The 22,984-nt window shown below is 39.1% G+C and overlaps 3 protein-coding genes across 4 annotated transcripts; 2 read left to right on the plus strand and 1 right to left on the minus strand.

Annotated features, from left to right (window-relative positions):
* Window positions 1-1,049: 1,049 nt before the first annotated feature.
* Window positions 1,050-2,147, plus strand: LOC5578605. The gene is made up of 2 exons (XM_001656983.2): window positions 1,050-1,423; window positions 1,488-2,147. Exon 2 carries the CDS (start codon window positions 1,522-1,524, stop codon window positions 2,044-2,046), a length of 525 nt encoding a protein of 174 aa, XP_001657033.2. The 5' UTR covers window positions 1,050-1,423; window positions 1,488-1,521; the 3' UTR covers window positions 2,047-2,147.
* A 7,161-nt stretch (window positions 2,148-9,308) lies between these two features.
* Window positions 9,309-22,123, plus strand: LOC5578604. Of its 2 annotated transcripts, XM_021842232.1 has the most exons (3): window positions 9,309-9,678; window positions 9,736-10,044; window positions 21,523-22,123. In XM_021842232.1, exons 1-3 carry the CDS (start codon window positions 9,539-9,541, stop codon window positions 22,052-22,054), a joined length of 981 nt encoding a protein of 326 aa, XP_021697924.1. In that variant the 5' UTR covers window positions 9,309-9,538; the 3' UTR covers window positions 22,055-22,123. The 2 variants fall into 2 exon arrangements, with proteins under 2 accessions (XP_021697924.1, XP_021697923.1); XM_021842231.1 differs by lacking the exons at window positions 9,309-9,678; window positions 9,736-10,044 and adding an exon at window positions 20,779-21,149 and having other exon boundaries at window positions 21,214-22,123.
* LOC110676001 lies at window positions 17,516-18,860 on the minus strand. The gene is made up of 2 exons (XM_021842233.1): window positions 18,490-18,860; window positions 17,516-18,425 (listed from the first exon to the last, which is right to left on the minus strand). The coding sequence occupies exons 1-2, from the start codon at window positions 18,627-18,629 to the stop codon at window positions 17,585-17,587; spliced, it is 981 nt and encodes a 326-aa protein (XP_021697925.1). The 5' UTR covers window positions 18,630-18,860; the 3' UTR covers window positions 17,516-17,584.
* Window positions 22,124-22,984: the final 861 nt, after the last annotated feature.

A 22,984-nucleotide genomic window follows, 5' to 3' on the forward strand; every position in this document is an offset into this window, starting at 1 on the left:
GCGATTTGAGTTGAAAGTTGGATTTGTCTAGTTTTATTCCGGACCGGATGGTTCGGTCCTCGTCCTGCAGGGTGGGTGGATCGGTCAATGTTTTATCGTTTATAGATTTGTGCATTCAATTTGGGTTCGATACGAGTACGAAATCTAATTTTCTGTTGCTTTTAAAAAGATTGAAAAAAATGAAGCAGAAGGGAAAGTGCGAAAAAAGGTCAGCTAATAATGCGATTTGTGTTATTTTCCTGTCATTTTTATTGATATATGAAATTACAGTTCGATATTAGTTTCTTCAATTGAATTGCATGCAGTGATGTCTATTGCAAATGGACTGAAATCATAAATTGATGCTTTATTGGAAGAGCTCAAAACTTTCTGAGAAGGTATCGTTTATGAACTGCATAGGGTAAAGGGAAGTGTGTCAAGCTTTCCAAAATTCTCAGATGATCCATACAAAAGGGAAGCATAAGTGGGAGATGTATCATGTTTATAATATTAAAAGTTTCATGCAGTTGTAAAAATTCTTAAAAGCGCACCTACATCATCACACAGTCTAAATACGTTTTTGCCTAATCGAACTTAAGGTAACATTACTAGTTATAACGATAGAAAATGTCAATATTGGAAATAGTTTGATTTATTTTAATTATGAAAAGAACAACGGAATTGTGGTTATAGGAGTTTTCATGCAAAACATGTGATTTTTTTCGTTTATGAAACCACTATAAATAGTTACATTTCTCTCTGCAATAATAAACCATATATTTAGTCTTTCTTGAGGTATGATAACAAATTTCACTCGACCATTCAGTAATGTCAATCACAAAATCTACATTGCGCTTAAAAGGATTTCGGCCATTGTACATGACTCACCGATAATTTTGTTTCTCGGCTAGAATAAAGCAAAGATATGCACGCGTCAGTTCAGATAACAGAGATCGCGTTTGGTTATCGTTTCCTAAACAAACTCTCAGGCGATTGATGGGTTTCCCATGCTAATTGTTTCGAGCACCTTATTCTTATCATCATTGATATAAATACTCAAGAGGCTCTACTCATAAAATTAGTATCATTTGTTCCTCCTATCCGACAACCGAAAAATACATCCCTCAATATGAAACTATTATTTCTACTCTGCCTGATTTCGGCCGGTGCACTGGTTCTGGCCAAACCTCTCGTAACTTTTGATGTGGTTCAACCAACCGATGATTCAGATGTCATTGGCGATGTAGTAGCTTCTGATTCCGATTTGAATAAACCAGCGGAAGAGGACGCGGAAGTTGATGGTGCACTCGAGGAATCGGATGCGCAGAGCGATGACGAAGATCAAGTCCCAGAGGACGAGAATCCCAATGGAAACCAGGAAGCAGATGACCACGAGAACGATGCAGATCAAACTCTGGAAGATTCTAATGAAGATAGTGGCGAGGTAATGATTCCATGCGAATCTCATAAATTATTGTTTATTTAAACCCGTTGGATTGATTCAACAGGATTCGGTAGACGAACTCGAAGATCATCCACAAGATGACTCAGAGGAATCACACGGTCAAAATTCTGAAGAAGTTGATCAATCATCACAAGACGATGGAGAAACCGAAGATCACGACGATCATGAACAACGTCCTCCACAACACCCTGGACAAGATGATCATGGACCACATCCTCCTCAAAAACCACAGAACCCCGGACAAGATCATCATGGACAAGGTCCTCATCATGAACCACAAAAGCCAGGACAAGATCATCATCATCATCATCATCACCCTCAAGATCCTCAGGGACCTCCAAAGCCAGGACAAGGAGCTCATGGACAACATCCTCATCATGGACCACAAAAGCCAGGACATGATCATCATGGACAACATCCTGCTCATAGACCACAAAAGCCAGAGCAAGGACCCCATGGAGAACATCCTCATCATGGACCACAGAAGCCAGGACATGATCATCATGGACAATGTCCTCCTCAGGAACAGCAAAGCCCCGGACATAATAATGAACAAGAACATGGGGCTCCACAAGAAGTTGGATCAGTTCCACAAGTTGTAAACATTAGTATCAATATTGGTCAATAGAGACTGGTAAGAAAAGAACGGAAATACAGTCGAACTTCTCTAACGATGCAATAAAATAATTCTGTAAAAAATGAATGCTTTGTGTTGTTCACTTCAAGTTAGTCCTTAGTATTATACGAATGGAACGCTAATGATGACCATCCCGAGCAGAAGAAAATAACTTCTGAATACCAAACTAAGGTATTACCACCACTAGATAATTTCAAATACTTACAACCTAGATGAGGTATGAATGAGCCCTGCATAAGAGGTAAAATACCTCAAATAATAACTTCTGCATATTCTACAAACACCAAGCTGATAATTAGATCAGGTATTGTAATACGTAAATAACACTGTTCGACAAAAAAAAGTCGATCTGAATGCACAGAGACCGGACACCCCGGGCTTGAAAGTACAAAAATAAACAAAAATAATGGCTTTTTCAGAATGTTCGTGTCTGCCCCAGGTCATTTTTAAAATATACTTGAACTTTTTGCATTTTTTATTTAAAAATCTAATCTAATCAATAAACCGACACAGTGTTTTATATTCAGGACAGCGGAATTCATGTGCCATGTAATGTAATTCAACTTTAAATACAATATGAAGAGTTGTAATAAGATTTGCAGGGACCCTCCATCCTTTTTTTTTGTACCCTCCACATTTTTAAAGTATCGCAAATGATCGAATATTTGATATACAGGGGGTTGTCAAAATAACACACAGGCAAACACACAGGGACAGGCAAAAATTGGGCCAACTTTGAAATGCTGTAACTTTGACAAAAATTGACCGATTTCAATTTTTTAAGCAGTAATGGATGGGTCAACTAATCTAGTTTTGAGGTGCATTCATGGAGATGAACTATGACCACCGGATACTGGTGATAATCCGGATTTCCGGAAGCATGTCTAATGCAGTAAAATTATGACGTGTTTTTAGCAAAAGTCTCGGCTTAAAAATCAAAATTTTACTACACATGAAGATAGAAGATCAAATTCTGAAGCGATTGGTGCGCCAAGTATTAAGATCGGTCCAGAAACAACCAATATATGGCCATTTACCCGGCATCGGTGCCGGTAGTGGATCCGAATTGGGATCAAACAATTTATTCACTCAAAATATGTCGCACAATATTGTTTTCTCCCTAGCTTATCATAAAATACCCTATTATAAATTGAAAATGAGTCTTGTACAGATTTGGCCACTCATGGCGCCGCCAAGTGCCCCGGGGGAACCTTGTAGAGGGGACATTTCGATTTTGACACCAAAGCATATCATGCGACGGCTCATTCTTCATATCATGTCGTAAATAGGGCAACTGTAGACTCAAAATGTATAGTTGACTACAGTGACTACTTCCGGGACCACCGGATGTCCCCGAGGGAACCTGTAATTAGGGACAATTGAAATTGAACTCCAATACATATCGTGCGACGGTTTATTTTTCATGTCTCGTGCTAAATAGGGCTATTGTAGACCTTAAGTGGATATTTGACTACAGTGGCCACTCTTGGGACCACCGGAATTTCCCGGAGGAATCTGTCATTGGGGACATCACAGCCTCCCTGCAGGATATCCGGTGGTCCCAAAAGTGGCCATTGTAGTCAAATATCCACTTAAGGTCTACAATAGCCCTATTTAGCACGAGACATGAAAAATGAACCGTCGCACGATATGTATTGGAGTTCAATTTCAATTGTCCCTAATTAAAGATTCCCTCGGGAACATCCGGTGGTCTCAAATGTGGCCACAATATTTAAGTAAATGAGTCAACAGTTACCCTATTTACGACAAGACATGAAGAACAAACTGTCGCATGATATGTTTTGGTGTAAAAATCGAAATGTTCCAATGATAGGTTCCTTAGGGAACTATAAGAGATCCCCAAAGTAGCCATTCTAGTTAAATATCCTTTTTCGGTCTAAAGTTGACCTATTCATGACTAGACATGAAGAATGAGCCGTTGCACAATGAGTATTGGAGCTCAATTCCAATTGTCCCCAATCATAGGTTCCCTAGGGGACACCCGGTGGTCCCAAAAGTGGGCAATTCAATTAAATTCTCATTTTGAGTCTACAGTTACTTTATTTACGACAAGCCATGAAGAAAGAGCCGTCGCATGATATGTTTTGGTGTAAAAATCGAAATGTTCCAATGATAGGTTCCTTAGGGAACTATAAGAGATCCCCAAAGTAGCCATTCTAGTTAAATATCCTTTTTCGGTCTAAAGTTGACCTATTCATGACTAGACATGAAGAATGAGCCGTTGCACAATGAGTATTGGAGCTCAATTCCAATTGTCCCCAATCATAGGTTCCCTAGGGGACACCCGGTGGTCCCAAAAGTGGGCAATTCAATTAAATTCTCATTTTGAGTCTACAGTTACTTTATTTACGACAAGCCATGAAGAAAGAGCCGTCGCATGATATGTTTTGGTGTAAAAATAGAAATGTCCCCAATGACAGGTTCCTCCGGGAAATTCCGGTGGTTCCAAAAGTGGCCACTGTAGTGGCCATTGTAGTCAAATATCCACTTAAGGTCTACAATAGCCCTATTTAGCACGAGACATGAAAAATGAACCGTCGCACGATATGTATTGGAGTCCAATTTCATTTGTCCCTAATTACAGGTTCCCTCGGGAACATCCAGTGGTCCCGGAAGTAGTCACTGTAGTCAACTATACATTTTGAGTCTACAGTTGGCCTATTTACGTCAAAATATGAAGAATCCCAATTCGGATCCACTACCGGCACCGATGCCGGGTAAATGGCCGTATCTTGGTTGTTTCTTGACCGATCTTAATACTTGGTGCACCAATCGCTTCAGAATTTGATCTTCTATCTTCATGTGTAGTAAAATTTTGATTTTTTAGCCGAGACCTTTGCTAAAAACACGTCATAATTTTACTGCATAAGACATGCTTCCGGAAATCCGGATTATCACCTGTATCCAGCGGTCATAGTTCATCTCCATGGATGCACCTCAAATCTAGATTAGTTGACCCATCCATTACTTCTTAAAGAATTGAAATCGGTCAATTTTTGTCAAAGTTACAGCATTCCAAAGTTGGCCCAATTTTTGCCTGTCCCTGTGTGTTTGCCTGTGTGTTTGTTATTTTGACAACCCCCTGTATATCAAATATTCCATCATTTGCGATACTTCAAAAATAGGGAGGGTACAAAAAAGGGCGGAGAGCTCCCTGCAAATCTTATTACAACTCTTCATATTGTATTTAAAGTTGAAAACATTATATGGCACATGAATTCCGCTGTCCTGCATATACAACACTGTGTCGGTTTATTGATTAGATTAGATTTTTAAATAAAAAATGCAAAAAGTTCAAGTATATTTTAAAAATGACCTGGGGCAGACACGAACATTCTGAAAACGCCATTATTTTTGTTTATTTTTATACTTTCAAGCCCGGGGTGTCCGGTCTCTGTGCATTCAGATCGACTTTTTTTGTCGAACAGTGTAATACATGATGGATTTTCATATAAAAATGAAATTTTTCAATAGTAGATCAATACCTCCAGCAATTTATATATGTATATATAGGGAAAGTGTACCAGTTATGGCCATAGTAGTTCCCTATTTGGCCATATGTGAAATTTTGATAACTTTCACATTTAACATCTTTTTGGATGTTTTAACATCAAGATATATCTTAAATCTAAGTACTGCATCACACAAAAGTTTTCAAAACTTGAAAACATTTTAAGTTATCACTTATGGCGAAATAGGGAACCACTATGTCCATAACTGGTACACCTACCCTATATAATTTTTTTTTTTTTTTTTTGAATGCTCGTTCTTTGAATGGTAAAGAGGACGAGAGTTGTTACTGAAACTTATTTGAAATCAGTGGCGCGGGAAGCGGGTAGGACAGGTAGGACATGTACTACGCACAGCTGGGTAGGACAGTCAAAAGATTCTCCTACCCATAACTCAACAAAAAAACGCAGATCAGCAGAAACTATTTATCACCTGTTCAATATACATACAAATTCGATAAAGGTCGTACTTATTCTTATGGAGTATTGTTGACACGATAAGTTTTCATTGTTTTCTCATATCTCTAGTGAAATGATCTGTGCATGACCTCCAAAAGTTCTGACTCGTTTTAAGATCGATTGACAATAAGAATTGTTACAAGAAACATCTTTGACCGCTAGGAAAATAAGGAGCAATCCTCTATGGTATTTCTGAATGAAGCTTCTCAAGAATAACTTCCAGGAATCCTTAAGGCAATTTGTCCAAGAACATATACAGGGTAGTTCGTAGATTTTTTTTCAGAAACCATACATTTTTCTGAAAAAATCTACGACCTACCCTGTATATGTTCTGGGACAAATCGCCTTGAGGATTCCTGGAAGTTATTCTTAAGAAGCTTTTGGAACATCCATAGAAAATGATCAGATGATTCTTGAAAAGTATTTGGAAGAATTTATGGAGGAATCGACTGTATCGTATAATAGTGGGTTTCACGGCTACGCAGTCTTGGAATGATTCAAACGAGTTTTATTTCTAACTTTCACTGTCCCATGTCAGGAAATTCATTGATTCATAACTATTTGGAACTAATTTCACTTAACGTAAAATAAATAATAAGCAATAAAATCGAAAAATATCAAAATTCATCGGATTTGTTAAGAAAAATTGTGGAAATGTTAAGATTTTGATAAATATTTTTCAACTGCCCCCTCAAAATATCAAATCGGGCCCGAATGTTTTGAAAGGGGGGAAATCTTAGCAATTTATCAAGAAAATCCTAAGGAGAATTTCATCGCGAATCCAGGAGTAGAACTCACATACATTTTATCAGAGGTCATTCCTAGTTTCTCAAAAACAAAACTATATAGAAAAATGAAATTTTCTCTGGAGACATCCCTGGATTAATTACTGTAACAATTTTTTGACGACACTCTTTGGATTATTTTTTTCAAACAAATTAGGGACAATATTTTTAATTCTTGAAGTACGGGAATGTTGGAGGAACCCCTATGAAAATCAACGGAAAAATTTCAAAAAAAAAACTTCCATGGACGTCTTAAACGATCTTTGGATAAATTCTTCCGTAAAAATTTCTGTGACTAACCATAGAAAACATCCAAAAGTAATACATGTTGTAATGTCACAAGACACTCCAAAAAAGTCTACGAAATATTATTAGAGAAACGTCTGTTCAAATGAGGAATCAAACTCTCATGTCGTGGTTCTTGTTGTTAGGTTTATATTTGTATTCCTCCTGATAAAACCAATGAAATCATTTGCCAACGTTTGTCCTACCTATGTTTTCGAACGTGTATGCGCCTCTATTTAAAACCTTGATCAAACCTCAAAAGAGATCCTGACTTATTTGTTTATCGTAATGATCGACTTGATGGGGCATCTGGGGGAGTTGCAATCATCATTCATAAGCGTAGTTTTTGAAACTTTAGGTGTTTCTGTTAAAACACAGCTTGGTAAACATACTTTCATAGCTGCCTATTTGCCTTTTCAATGCTCAGGGCAGCATGCTAATTTGTCTATACTAATATGGACTAGCTGTTGTAATACCAGGAGAAAGCTCAGCAGAGGATTCAAAATAAAATTTTGAAAATGATTCTGAAGCTTCCTCCCTGGTATAGTACTAATGAGTTAGAATATCCAATGTTCAAACATTGGAACAAATATCAAATAAACTAATTAAAAAATTAGACAAAAGTCCCTGCAATCTTCTATTGCCACCATAAATGCATTATAAATTCACAAATTATGATGATAGTATTGTCTAACACAGAACACCTGATATAAGAAATGAATGTAATGTTTGAAATGATACTAATAGAGAATTAAAAAATGTGTATCTATTCCCAGGTAACCAATAAGCACTTGAAACAGCATCCTTTCTGCATTATATACGCCTACACGGCAGTGTATATAATGCTCATGAACCGTATAGCTGCATGGCGTGCTACCCAAAAGCAGGTTTTGGCGAAATAACGGGCTGCTTCAGTGCTATACCTTCAGGAACGTTTAATTTTACTGTCAAAAAAGCGTAACGCCTCCGAAAGGGCAAACCAAAACAAAAAAGTTTTCCACCTCCTCCTCCTTGTATCTCTCATCTCGCTGTTGTTGTTGGAATTTATTGGATACTTTTTAATGTTGCGGTGCATGTTTTTTGCCTCTCATTGCTGATTGCGAATTGAACTGGTGATCCGGTGATTGCTGATGCTGATAGGAGTGTCTCATGCTACAATGTATGCTACAGACGATGCAGTTCCAAGCACAGATTTTATACATTCATTAAGATACGTTCTGACCAAAGGTTCACTCAATTATTGAGCAGATAACTAATATCTTTGATATTCGATATGCGAGGTTGTGATTATTAGGTGCTAATGCGGGAACAAGTTCCAAGTTGTTCAATCAAGATTAAGTCAAATCATATTTATTCCCTAATACCACATCAGCCAGCGACATTTTTGATCGTGATACCAGCCAGCTCCCGAAAAAAAAAATTGGCGCCTTCAGGCTAGCTGATTTCTGCCTCGATAGATATTTTTTTGCTTAAAAAGTGTTTTACCTCACCCGTAATCGACTCCACCAAATGCCAAAACAAGGCACGGGTGTGAGCGAGACGAAATACAATGTCACACATGTAACATACTACCTGCGCCACTTTTTCATTGCATTCGAACAGCAACAAAAGAGCATTTCTATTGCTGAATGGCGAAAATATTCTTTGCAGTGGAAATGCCTGTTAACAACTAAAAGATTTTAATTGGCAAAGCTCATGCTGATTCAAGGCAGGTAAGCAATCCAACTGCTTGAACAGGGCAACAGGCAGATCAAATGCTGTAAGCAGTCTGTTGTGTGGCCTATTGGAATGCTTATTGGTTACCTGGGTTTTGACAACATCAAAATGGTCATTTATCTTGAATATCGTCCGGTTGTTGAACGAATTCTGAAAATCTCTTTGAAAACTACCATGGTGTGTCATATTTGGACTTCCGACTATTGAGGTGATGAGTTTGGTTGCACGGGTGTAAAGGTTCATGATGTTGTTTGCTTCATATAGGTATTACTCACTGGTAATTTTGCTCTTCGGCATAGAATAAAGCCAAACTATTCACGCGTCACTTTAGATAACAAAGATCACGTTTCACTACCGCTTCTCTTTCAAACTCTCAGACAGTGGGTTTTCCAAGCTAATTGTTTCGAGCACCCAATTCTTATCATCATTGATATAAATACTCAAGATGCTCTGCACATAATATCAGTATTATTCGATCATTCTATTCGACAGCCGATGAAAGCATCTTTCAATATGAAAATCTTACTTCTATTCTACCTTGTATCGACCGGTGCTCTGGTACTTGCCAAACCACTCGGAACTTTTGATGTGGTCCAACCAACCGGTTATTCAGATACCGTTGGCGATGTAGTAGCTTCAGATTCCGATTTGAGTAAACCAGCAGAAGTAGACGTGGAAGTTGATGGAGCACACGAGGATGCGCAAAGTGACGAGGAAGATCAAGTCCCAGAGGATGAAGATTCTAATCAAAATGAAGATGCAGATGACATGGATAACGATGCCGATGAAGCTTCGGAGGATTCTGATGGAGATAGCATCGAGGTGATTATTCTAAATAAATCTCATAAATTAATGTTTAATGTTTAATCAATTCAACAGGATTCGGAAAACGAACTCGAAGATTACCTTCCACGGGATGCACAATTACCACAAAATTCGGAGGAATTGCATGATCAACATCCTGAGGAAGATCATTCAGACAATGAGAGCGAACAAAATCATGATGTTCGACAATACGGAGAAGACCAACCATCACCGTCATATTACAGCAAGGAAGAACGTGATCAGTACAGAGATGATTCGCAACAGCACCATGGAGATAATGGAGAAATCGAAGACCACGACGAACTTGAACAACGTCCTCCACAAAATCCAGGACAAGAACACCATGGAGAACGTCCTCCTCAGGAATCACAAAATCATCATGGACAACGTCCTCCTCAGGATTCACAGAATCCCGAACAAGATCATCATGCACAAGCACCTTCTCAGGAGGCACAAAACGCAGGACATCGTCCTCTTCAAGAATCACAAAACCCAGGACAAGATAATCATGGACAACGCCCTCCTATGGAACCCCAGAACCCAGGACAAGTTCATCAAGGACAAGGACCATCTCATGAATCACAGAACGCAGGACAAGTTCATCATGGACAAGGTCCTTCTTACGAATCACATAACTCATTACCATATCATAATGGACAACGTCCTCACCAAGGCTCACAAAACCCAGAACAAGGACACCATGGGCAACGTCCTCCTCATGAATCACAAAACTCAGGACATGATCAACATGGTCAACGTCCTCCTCAGGAACAGCACAATCCCGGACAAGATAATGAACAAGAACATGGAGCTCCACAAGAAGCTGGATCAGATCTACGAGTTGTCAACATCAGTATCAATGTCAGGCAATGAAATCTGGTAAGGGAAAAATATCAGTTTGAATTGTCTGTTTCCGGTCATGAATGAATAAAATAATGCGAACCAAATGAAAGCTTTCCAATATTTCATGTTGCTCACATCAAGTTCTGTTTGGCATTCGATTGTATACGATATTATTAGTAGTCCTCCTTCTTCGACAATTCTCATAATTTTTCAAAACTGAGTAGTGTTTGATCCTTCGACCTTGTTGCTTGCTTCTGCGGGAGCGGGCGACGAGGGCAGGATCAAACATGTCGCGCGTCGTTTGCATACCACGGTGGAATAGTATCGCGGATCGCGTCAGTAGTGTTTGATCCTTTGATCTTGTCGCTTGCTCCTGTAGGGCGAGCGACGAACACTTGTTCGGCGTTCAATGCGTTTATCGAGTAATATCGCGAATCCGGTTAGGCGCATTCATTTCATATATTTATCTGAAGCTTAACCCAGCACTTTGAAATTGGAATAGTCGGCTCAGGGCCGATTAAATCATGCGATGCTCCATCGCGAGCTTGTTCATCAGCCAATTCATTTCCAGCGATGGAAGAATGGCCAGGTACCCATACAAGGTTTACAGAGTTGACTGAATTTAGTTCCTAAATTTGAGTTCGACATGCGGTAACAAGCTTCGACCTTGAGTTGGCCGAAGCAAGAGCTTTTATAGCAGCCTGACTATCTGAACAGAAGTATATGGCTTTACCAATTACGCGCTGTTGAAGAGCTGATTGCACTCCACACATAAGAGCAAATATTTCCGTCTGAAAAACGGTGCAGTTTCTACCAAGTGAGTAAAACTGACTAAGCCTTAGCTCACGAGAATTAACACCTGCACCAGCTCTACCTTCAAGAAGGGAGCCATCAGTGTAACATACTATATTATTTGATATACTTCTTTCCAAATAGCCAGACGTCCACTCTTCCCGTGAAGGGAATTGTGTGATAAATGTCCTGTAAGGAAAGTGACAAGCAATTGTGAGATCAGTGCTTCTTGGTTAAGATGTATGTGTAGTGGCGCAACGTCGAAAAGGGCCTCGAGCGCTACTGTGGGAGTTGTAGAGAACGCACCATACATCGCCATCAAACACGTCCTTTGGAGATGGCCCAATTTTGATTGAATTGTTCTCACTTCGCCCTTTTGCCACCACACAAGACATCCATATGCCAATATTGGTCGAACAACTGTTGTGTAAATTCATTTGATATACTTGGGTTTGAGGCCCCAAGTTTTACCAAAGGTTCGCCGGCATTGACCGAAGGCCATGTAAGCTTTTTTGACTCTGAAATCAATGTGAGGTGTCCATGAAAGTTCGGAATCTAGAATGACTCCGACATACTTTACTTGATCAGTCATATTAATCTCATTGCTGTTACTTTCACCTTACTAGAGAAGAATTGGAAGCATACCTTCAAATTGTATATTGCGGTCGTCGAGTTCAATATCTTTGCGATGAAAGCTTTTTTTTTAAATTTCTTCATTAGTATCATCCCAAACATTACATTCATTATTTCATATATTTAGGTGTTCTGTGTTATTAGATAACACTATCATCCTAATTTGGTAAAACAAATTTAAGATTTTATTAACATTTTATTAACAACATATTATATTTCATTTGCCGTAGCAGTTCAGATTTTTTACAGGGGAGTTGATTTCACCTGCTTATAAAAGAAAAAAAAACGTTTTCAATTTACTTAACCTAACTTAACCTAAACATATAACGCATTAATCGTGGCAATAGAAGATTGTAACGATTTTTGCCTGAAATTATTGATTATTTTATTTGACATTTGTTCCAATGTTTCAACATTGGATATTCTATGTAACGCATTGAATCATTTTCAAAATTTTATTTTGAATTCTCTGCAGAGCTTTCTTCCTGGTATTACAACAGCTAGTCCATATTGGTACAGCATACAACATGGCTGGCCTGAAAATTTGTTTGAATATCAAAAGCTTGTTCTTAAGACAAAGTTTTGATTTTCTATTAATAAGGGGATAGAGACATTTTACATATTTATTACATTTGGCTTGAATGCCCTCAATAAGATTTTTGAAAGATAAATTCTTATCTAGCATGAGCCCTAGATACTTAACTTCATCTGACCAATTTATTGGAACCCCTCTCATCGTGACAACATGTCTACTTGAAGGTTTCAAATAAAGAGCTTTTGGTTTATGTGGGAATATTATTAGTTGAGTTTTAGAAGCATTAGGAGAAATCTTCCATTTTTGCAAGTATAAAGAAAAAATATCCAAACTTTTTTGCAATCGACTACAGATGACACGCAAGCTTCGCCCTTTGGCAGAGAGGCCTGTGTCATCCGCAAACAAAGATTTTTGACATCCCTGAGGTAACTCAGGTAAGTCAGATGTGAAAATATTGTATAATATTGGTCCCAAAATGCTGCCTTGGGGAACACCAGCTCTTACAGGAAGTCTTTTAGATCTGGAGTTCTGATAATTAACCTGAAGTGTACGATTTGACAGATAACTTTGAATTATTCTAACAATGTATGTTGGAAAATTAAAGTTTTTCAATTTTACAATCAAACCTTCATGCCAAACACTGTCGAATGCTTTTTCTATGTCTAGAAGAGCAAGACCAGTAGAATAGCCTACAGATTTGTTGGAACGGATCAAATTTGTTACACGTAAAAGTTGATGAGTGGTCGAATGTCCATGGTGGAATCCGTACTGTTCATTGGCAAAAATTGAATTTTCGTTGATGTGGACCATCATTCTGTTAAAAATTACCTATTCAAAAAGATTACTGATGGAGGAAAGCAAACTGATTGGACGATAGCTAGAAGCTTCAGCAGGATTTTTGTCTGGTTTTGAAATTGGAACAACCTTATCATTTTTCCATTTGTCAGGAAATATGCTAACTGAAAACATTTGTTAAATATATCAACTAAAAATGATAAGCTACTTTCTGGAAGTTTCTTGATGAGAATGTAGAAAATTCCATTATCGCCAGGAGCTTTCATATTTTTGATTTTTTTAATAATAGTTTTCACTTCTTCCAAATCAGTCTCCCAGGCATTTTCGAAAACGTTCTCTTGATTGAGAATATTTTCGAAGTCCTGAGTAACTTGATTTTCAATTGGACTAGTAAGTCCTAAATTAAAATTGTGCGCACTTTCAAACTGCATAGCAAGTTTTTGAGCTTTTTCGCAATTAGTTAGTAATAATTTGTTTTCCTCTTTCAATGCCGGTATTGGCTTCTGAGGTTTTTTCAACATTTTAGATAATTTCCAAAAGGGCTTAGAGCCAGGGTCCAATTGAGAAATCTTATTTTCGAAAATTTTGTTTCTTAATCGTGCAAAATGTTTCTTGATTTCTTTCTGTAAATCCTGCCATATAACTTTCATTGTAGGATCGCGAGTGCGTTGAAATTGCCTTCTCCTCACGTTTTTAAGACGGATCAAGAGTTTAAGATCATCATCTATAATTACGGATTCAAATTTTACTTCACATTTTGGAATTGCAATGCTTCTGGCTTCAACAATGCAATTTGTTGAAGTTTCAAGAGCATTGTCAATATCAAGCTTTGTTTGTAAAGGAATATTAACATTAAGATAAGAGTCAATAACCAGGAGTAACAGGGGCATGATCAGAATCAAAATCAGCATGAGTAATCAGTTCGCTACAAAGATAACTAGAGTCGGTTAAGACCAAATCAATCGTAGATGGATTTCTAGAGGAGTAAAAACACGTAGGGCTATCAGGGTATTGAATTTAGAAATATCCTAAAGAGCACTCATCAAATAAAATTCTGCCGTTGGAATTACTTTGAGAATTATTCCATGACCGATGTCAAGTCAAGTCGATCATTACGATAAACAAAAAAAAATAGGATCTCTTTTGAGTTTAGATCCAGGTTTCCGTAGTTTGGGGCCCAGATAGCCGCTTTGAATATACTTAACCTAACTTAACAACCCAAGTATATCAAATGGATTTACACAACAGTTGGCGGGGCCCAGAAAGCCGTAGCGGTAAACGCGCAGCTATTCAGCATGACCATGCTGAGGGTCGTGGGTGCGAATCCCACTGGTCGAGGATCTTTTCGTAAAGGAAATTTTCTCGATTCCCAGGGCATACAAGTATCTTCGTACCTGCCACACGATATAAACATGCAAAAATGGTCAATCGGCAAAGAAAGCTCTCAGTTAATAACTGTGGAAGTGGTCATAAGAACACTAATCTGAGAAGCAGGCTATATGTCCCAGTTGGGACGTTAGCGTTAGCGTTAGCGTTAGTGTTAGCGTTAGCGTAGTTACGGTATACTTCGTAGATTGGATACTAGCTATATTCATGTTTTTATCTTTGATAGTCTCATCTAGACTGCTTTCTAGAACAACGCTTGGGAGTTAACCTTGATCTAATCTGAAACAAGAATACCAAAACCATGAATATCGCTATTCCCGGCCACGCCCATCTTTACCGTAACTTGGGATTGGGGAAGGAAATGTTGATGTAGCACTTACTAAACGAGAGGCCTCCGACTCAGTGACACCCTCATAAGTGCTACGGAGTTGGGGGTTGGGAAAGGTAGTAGGTCACTAGGATTCGCTTGAAAAGCTGGCGATGGACCCAGAGCATTTGATTTTTAATTGTTTTTAATTTAATCTTTTGAATATTCCGGCAATCAAAAGAAAGAAACAATGCTTTATTTACAGTTTGAACAATATTGTTTCCCGAGAGAAAAAAGAGATTAAAAAAACTGCGCTTTAACGATAGTGAAATTCTGCTCGATAAAAAGCAGAGTCGATCCCTCCAGGGTCATCGAAATGAACACAAAAAAAATAGGGGAGAAGAAATACGCACACGCCCGAGAAAAAAATGCATTTACGCGAAGTCATCTCTCGCTCCCTACGAGCAAGCAACCGAATTGAATAACCAAACACTACTGACGAACGTCACGATGTTTTTTTAGTAACCGTACAAAACGAAACCGAACACGATTGATCACGATTCCGTCTTCCGCTTCCCGTAGGAGCAAGCAACAGAATCCAATGGCGAAACACTACTCCAGGCGCGGATATCTTTGTTCCGTGATCGCAAACCGACAATACACAAAATTACAAAAAAAAAACAAACATCGAATCGTTCCGGTTATAGCTATCAAAATTCAACTGTTTCAATTGTAAACTGAATTCCGAATAATAAAATGGAACAAACTCACCAAATTCTCCAACTGGATACTTTCCGGTTCCAGTAAGGGTACTCATTTTACCACTAATAGCGAAACTTCGGACATTCGGCACGCAACACATTTCTTTTCCGACAATAGCTCTACTGCTCATCCACGTTTCAAACAAAATTTTTCACCAAAAACACCTTGCTAACGATTTTAGCTATAACCAGTCATAACATTTTTTCAGCAGAATCAAAAATTGACAAGCGCGAGGAAAATAATAGCAAGATTTTGTCATGGAACACTTAACCTGAAGCATTCTTCATAAAGTTAAAACAAAACGGTAGAGATAAAAATATCCGGTGCAGAAAAAAAACACCTAAACTTTATGCAGAATTCCGTTTTTCTAAACATTCCATGTTTTCACAAGCATTCACACTTCACACTTCACAAATCAACTTTCTTCGCATTAGGTATTTGCCGGGTGGCATAGCACCACCAGCCGATTCAATTTTCTTCCGGGCGAATTTGTATATGACCAAAAACAACATCAACGCGCGGAGGCGCGAAAACGAAAACACGAACGTTCTATATGTCCCAGTTGGGACGTAACGCCAGAAAGAAGAAGAAACAACAGTTGTTCGACCAATATTGGCATATGGATGTCTTGTGTGGTGGCAAAAGGGCGAGGTGAGAACAATTCAATCAAAATTGGGCCATCTCCAAAGGACGTGTTTGATGGCGATGTATGGTGTGTTCTCTACAACTCCCACAGCAGCGCTCGAGGCTCTTTTCGACGTTGCGCCATTACACATACATCTTAAACAAGAAGCACTTTTATGCTCTTACCGTTTATAGGTACTGGATCTACTGGAGAAAAATCCAGTGAATCGTAGATCTACACACACTTCGTTGTTTCCACTTTTGATGAATTGGGACAAAATTGTCCTTGCTCCAAGTGATCTCACAATTACTTGTCACTTTCCTTACAGGACATTTACCACACAATTCCCTTCACGGGAAGAGTGGCCGTCTGGCTATTTGGAAAGAAGTATATCAAACAATATAGTATGTTACACTGATGGCTCCCTTCTTGAAGGTAGAGCTGGTGCAGGAGTATATTCTCGTGAGCTAAGGCTGAGTCAGTTTTACTCACTTGGTAGAAACTGCACCGTTTTTCAGGCGGAAATATTTGCTCTTATGTGTGGAGTGCAATCAGCACTTCAACAGCGCGTAATTGGTAAAGTAATATACTTCTGTTCAGATAGTCAGGCTGCGATAAAAGCTCTTGCTTCGCCCAACTCAAGGTCGAAGCTTGTTATCGCATGTCGAACTCAAATTGAGGAACTAAATTCAGTCAACTCTGTAAACCTTGTATGGGTACCTGGCCATTCTTCCATCGCTGGAAATGAATTGGCTGATGAACAAGCTCGCGATGGAGCATCGCATGATTTAATCGGCCCTGAGCCGACTATTCCAATTTCAAAGTGCTGGGTTAAGCTTCAGATAAATATATGAAATGAATGCGCCTAACCGGATTCGCGATAAACGCATTGAACGCCGAACAAGTGTCAAAGGATCAAACACTACTGACGCGATCCGCGATACTATTCCACCGTGGTATGCAAACGACGCGCGACATGTTTGATCCTGCCCTCGTCGCCCGCTCCCGCAGAAACAAGCAACAAGGTCGAAGGATCAAACACTACTCAGTTTTGAAAAATTATGAGAATTGTCGAAGAAGGAGGGCTACTAAAACTATCGTATACAATCGAATGCCAAACAGAACTTGATGTCAGCAACATGAAATGTTGGAAAGCTTTCATTTGGTTCGCATTATTTTATTCATTCATGACCGGAAACAGACAATTCAAACTGATTTTCTTCCCTTACCAGATTTCATTGCCTGACATTGATACTGATGTTGACAACTCGTAGATCTGATCCAGCTTCTTGTGGAGCTCCATGTTCTTGTTCATTATCTTGTCCGGGATTGTGTTGTTCCTGAGGATGACGTTGACCATGTTGATAATGTCCTGAGTTTTGTGATTCATGAGGAGGACGTTGTCCATGGTGTCCTTGTTCTGGGTTTTGTGAGCCTTGGTGAGGACGTTGTCCATTATGATACGGTAATGAGTTATGTGATTCGTGAGAAGGACCTTGTCCATGATGAACTTGTTCTGCGTTCTGTGATTCATGAGATGGTCCTTGCCCATGATGAACTTGTCCTGGGTTCTGGGGTTCCATAGGAGGGCGTTGTCCATGATGATCTTGTCTTGGGTTTTGTGATTCTTGAAGAGGACGATGTCCTGCGTTTTGTGCCTCCTGAGAAGGTCCTTGTGCATGATGATCTTGTCCGGGATTCTGTGAATCCCGAGGAGGACGTTGTCCATGATGATTTTGTTGATGGTTTTGTGATTCCTGAGGAGGACGTTCTCCATGGTGTTCTTGTCCTGGATTTTGTGGAGGACGTTGTTCATGTTCGTCGTGGACTTCGATTTCTCCATTATCTCCATGGTGCTGTTGCGAATCATCTCTATACTGATCACGTTCTTCCGTGCTGTAATATAACGGTGATGGTTGGTCTTCTCCGTATTGTCGAACATCATGATTTTGTTCGCTCTCATTGTCTGAATGATCTTCCTCAGGATGTTGATCATGTAATTCCTCCGAATTTTGTGGTAATTGTGCATCCCGTGGAAGGTTCTCTTCGAGTTCGTTTTCCGAATCCTGTTGAATTGATTAAACATTTTCAGAATATCAAAAATTTATGAGATTTATTTAGAATAATCACCTCGATGCTATCTTCATCAGAATCCTCCGAAGCTTCATCGGCATCGATATCCATGCCATTTGCATCTTCATTTTGATTGGAATCTTCATCCTCTGGGACTTGATCTTCCTCGTCACTTTGCGCATCCTCGTGTACTCCATCAACTTCCACGTCCACTTCTGCTGGTTTACTCAAATCGGAACCTGAAGCTACTACATCGCCAACGGTATCTGAATAACCGGTTGGTTGGACCACATCAAAAGTTCCGAGTGGTTTAGCAAGTACCAGAGCACCGGTCGATACCAGGCAGAATAGAAGTAAGATTTTCATATTGAAAGATGCTTTCATCGGCTGTCGAATAGAATGATCAAATAATACTGATATGATGTGTAGAGCATCTTGAGTATTTATATCAATGATGATAAGAATTGGGTGCTCGAAACAATTAGCATGGAAAACCCATCGTCTGAGAGTTTGAAAGGGAAGCGGTAGTGAAACGTGAGCTTTGTTACCGTAAAATCGGGTGTTATTGATCTGAAGGGTGATATTGATCATCGTATCACACGATTTTATTTATTCGTTATGAAGCACAAATATCAATGTAAGCTGCAGTAAATGAACGTTGCTTGTCGTAACTATTGTAGAATTGTGTGTTGTGAAGTTTTTTGCGTTAAAGAATGTTTATTACTATGAAAATAACGTAAAATTTCAAAATCATGCACGGTGCAGTATTGACAAACAGCTATGAACTTCTATTTATAAGCAAGGATTTGAACATGGTATAAACCTGAATGTTTGTGAGGATGCTTGAGATATATCCCCAAACCAGATTTCATCACCAAAACTCGTACCAATTAGCTCATATGGTTGAAATAATTGAATTTCTGTTAGATATCATTGAATTCCTTAGGAAATTGCATACATTTAGGCATTTTCCGCGTAATTCTTGAAATTTAATTATTCGTTATTTATATAAACATAGCATTGTTAAGAATTTTACAAGCATATTCGGATTCAGGGAGCTCAAATTTATCATATAGAGTTGTTTTGGAAACTAACAATAATGGCATTGACAAGTGATCAATTTCACCCCGAAATGAGATCCTCTGATTTTTTATTTTAGAGGTATGTATTAACACTAAAATGACATTTGTAAGAAAATTTCGGTACATAAGTCGAGCCTCCTTCGTAAACTACAGTAAACAAGCAGTAATATCAATGAAATCCTTTGCCAACGTTTGCCCTACCTATGTTTTCGAACGTGTACGCGCCTCCGTTTATAACCTTGATCAAACTTCAAAAGAGATCCTGCCTTTTTTGTTTATCGTAATGATGACTTGATGGGGCATTTGGGGGAGTTGTAATCATCATTCATAGGCGTAGTTTTTTAAACTTTAGGTGTTTCTGTTGAAACACAGCTTGGTAAATATACTTTCATAGCTGCCTATTTGCTTTTTCAATGCTCAGGCAGCATGCTTCAATGCGTGTTTCAACATTGGATATTCTAACTCATTAGTACTATACCAGGGAGGAAGCTTCAGAATCATTTTCAAAATTTTATTTTGAATCCTCTGCTGAGCTTTCTCCTAATATTACAACAGCTAGTCCATAATGGTATAGACAAATATACCAATATGGACTAGCTGTTGTAATACCAGGAGAAAGCTCAGCAAAGGATTCAAAATACAATTTTGAAAATGATTCTGAAGCTTCCTCCCTGGTATAGTACTAATGAGTTAGAATATCCAATGTTGAAACATTGGAACAAATATCAAATAAACTAGTAAAAAAATAGACAAAAGTCCCTGCAATCTTCTATTGCTACCATAAATGCATTATAAATTCACAAATTATGATGATAGTGTTGTCTAACACAGAACACCTGATATAAGAAATGTATGTAATGTTTGAAATGATACTAATAAAGAATTTAGAAAAAATGTGTATAATTTAGAAGAAATGTGTGTCATTGATCTTGAATATCGTCCGGTTGTTGAACGAATTTTGAAAATCTCTTTGAAAACTACCATGGTGTGCATAGTCATATTTGGACTTCCGACTATTGAGATGTTGAGTTTGGTTGCACGGGTGTAAAGGTTCATGATGTTGTTTGCTTCTTATAGGTATTACTCACTGGTAATTTTGCTCTTCGGCATAGAATAAAGCCAAACTATTCACGCGTCACTTTAGATAACAAAGATCACGTTTCACTACCGCTTCCCTTTCAAACTCTCAGACGATGGGTTTTCCATGCTAATTGTTTCGAGCACCCAATTCTTATCATCATTGATATAAATACTCAAGATGCTCTGCACATAATATCAGTATTATTCGATCATTCTATTCGACAGCCGATGAAAGCATCTTTCAATATGAAAATCTTACTTCTATTCTGCCTGGTATCGACCGGTGCTCTGGTACTTGCTAAACCACTCGGAACTTTTGATGTGGTCCAACCAACCGGTTATTCAGATACCGTTGGCGATGTAGTAGCTTCAGGTTCCGATTTGAGTAAACCAGCAGAAGTGGACGTGGAAGTTGATGGAGCACACGAGGATGCGCAAAGTGACGAGGAAGATCAAGTCCCAGAGGATGAAGATTCCAATCAAAATGAAGATGCAGATGACATGGATATCGATGCCGATGAAGCTTCGGAGGATTCTGATGAAGATAGCATCGAGGTGATTATTCTAAATAAATCTCATAAATTTTTGATATTCTGAAAATGTTTAATCAATTCAACAGGATTCGGAAAACGAACTCGAAGATTACCTTCCACGGGATGCACAATTACCACAAAATTCGGAGGAATTGCATGATCAACATCCTGAGGAAGAACATTCAGACAATGAGAGCGAACAAAATCATGATGTTCGACAATACGGAGAAGACCAACCATCACCGTCATATTACAGCAAGGAAGAACGTGATCAGTACAGAGATGATTCGCAACAGCATCATGGAGATAATGGAGAAATCGAAGACCACGACGAACTTGAACAACGTCCTCCACAAAATCCAGGACAAGAACACCATGGAGAACGTCCTCCTCAGGAATCACAAAACCATCAACAAAATCATCATGGACAACGTCCTCCTCGGGATTCACAGAATCCCGGACAAGATCATCATGCACAAGGACCTTCTCAGGAGGCACAAAACGCAGGACATCGTCCTCTTCAAGAATCACAAAACCCAGGACAAGATCATCATGGACAACGCCCTCCTATGGAACCCCAGAACCCAGGACAAGTTCATCATGGGCAAGGACCATCTCATGAATCACAGAACGCAGGACAAGTTCATCATGGACAAGGTCCTTCTCACGAATCACATAACTCATTACCATATCATAATGGACAACGTCCTCACCAAGGCTCACAAAACCCAGAACAAGGACACCATGGGCAACGTCCTCCTCATGAATCACAAAACTCAGGACATGATCAACATGGTCAACGTCATCCTCAGGAACAACACAATCCCGGACAAGATAATGAACAAGAACATGGAGCTCCACAAGAAGCTGGATCAGATCTACGAGTTGTCAACATCAGTATCAATGTCAGGCAATGAAATCTGGTAATGGAAGAAAATCAGTTTGAATTGTCTGTTTCCGGTCATGAATGAATAAAATAATGCGAACCAAATGAAAGCTTTCCAATATTTCATGTTGCTGACATCAAGTTCTGTTTGGCATTCGATTGTATACGATAGTTTTAGTAGCCCTCCTTCTTCGACAATTCTCATAATTTTTCAAAACTGAGTAGTGTTTGATCCTTCGATCTTGTTGCTTGCTTCTGCGGGAGCGGGCGACGAGGGCAGGATCAAACATGTCGCGCGTCGTTGGCATACCACGGTGGAATAGTATCGCGGATCGCGTCAGTAGTGTTTGATCCTTTGATCTTGACGCTTGCTCCTGTGGGGCCTGCGCAAACACTTGTTCGGCGTTCAATGCGTTTATCGAGTAATATCGCGAATCCGGTTAGGCGTAGAGTTTTCAATCCCGGAAACATTGAGATTTCCCGGGATTCCCGTTTCCCGGGAAATGATTTCCTGTTTCCCGGGATTCCCGTATAATCCCGGGATTTCTGTATTTCCCGGGTATTAAAAATAGGCTTGTTTCGGCCAGGACGTCTTTCCCTACGTTGTGTCTTTTTACTTTGGACGGGCAACGAATCAAACGCACGAATAACTTTACACGCTACTGATTTATTGCCACCGAGAGGCAGCATGCCTACTCGGTGGGGAAACGAAATAAACTACAAATCAAGCGTTTGCTAGAATAAGGGCGTAAGTCGCATGATCGATTTCTCTTCATCGATCCTCTCTTCTGTGAATAAAGGTGACAAGAAGCGGGTTTGTTAACATTTTTTCACGCCAGGACGCTAGGCAGTGATACAATCTTGCGTACTGAGGTGAAAAAATGCTGACAAACCCGCATCTTGTCACCTTTATTCACAGAAGAGAGGATCGATGAAGAGAAATCGATCATGCGACTTACGCCCTTATTCTA

Source organism: Aedes aegypti, chromosome 2, assembly GCF_002204515.2.
Source record: "Aedes aegypti strain LVP_AGWG chromosome 2, AaegL5.0 Primary Assembly, whole genome shotgun sequence".
Classification (NCBI taxonomy): Eukaryota; Metazoa; Arthropoda; class Insecta; order Diptera; family Culicidae; genus Aedes; species Aedes aegypti.

What these genes read in the sequence shown, in the direction of transcription:
- LOC5578604 (XM_021842232.1), top strand. Translation starts at nt 9,539, where the DNA reads ATGGAGCACACGAGGATGCGCAAAGTGACGAGGAAGATCAAGTCCCAG. An exon ending in CTGATGGAGATAGCATCGAG is followed by an intron (nt 9,679 to 9,735) that starts GTGATTATTCTA and finishes TCAATTCAACAG; the next exon opens with GATTCGGAAAACGAACTCGA. An exon ending in ATGGAGAACGTCCTCCTCAG is followed by an intron (nt 10,045 to 21,522) that starts GAATCACAAAAT and finishes CGTCCTCCTCAG; the next exon opens with GAATCACAAAACCATCAACA.
- LOC5578605 (XM_001656983.2), top strand. Translation starts at nt 1,522, where the DNA reads ATGACTCAGAGGAATCACACGGTCAAAATTCTGAAGAAGTTGATCAAT.
- LOC110676001 (XM_021842233.1), bottom strand. Translation starts at nt 18,629, where the DNA reads ATGGAGTACACGAGGATGCGCAAAGTGACGAGGAAGATCAAGTCCCAG. An exon ending in CTGATGAAGATAGCATCGAG is followed by an intron (nt 18,426 to 18,489) that starts GTGATTATTCTA and finishes TCAATTCAACAG; the next exon opens with GATTCGGAAAACGAACTCGA.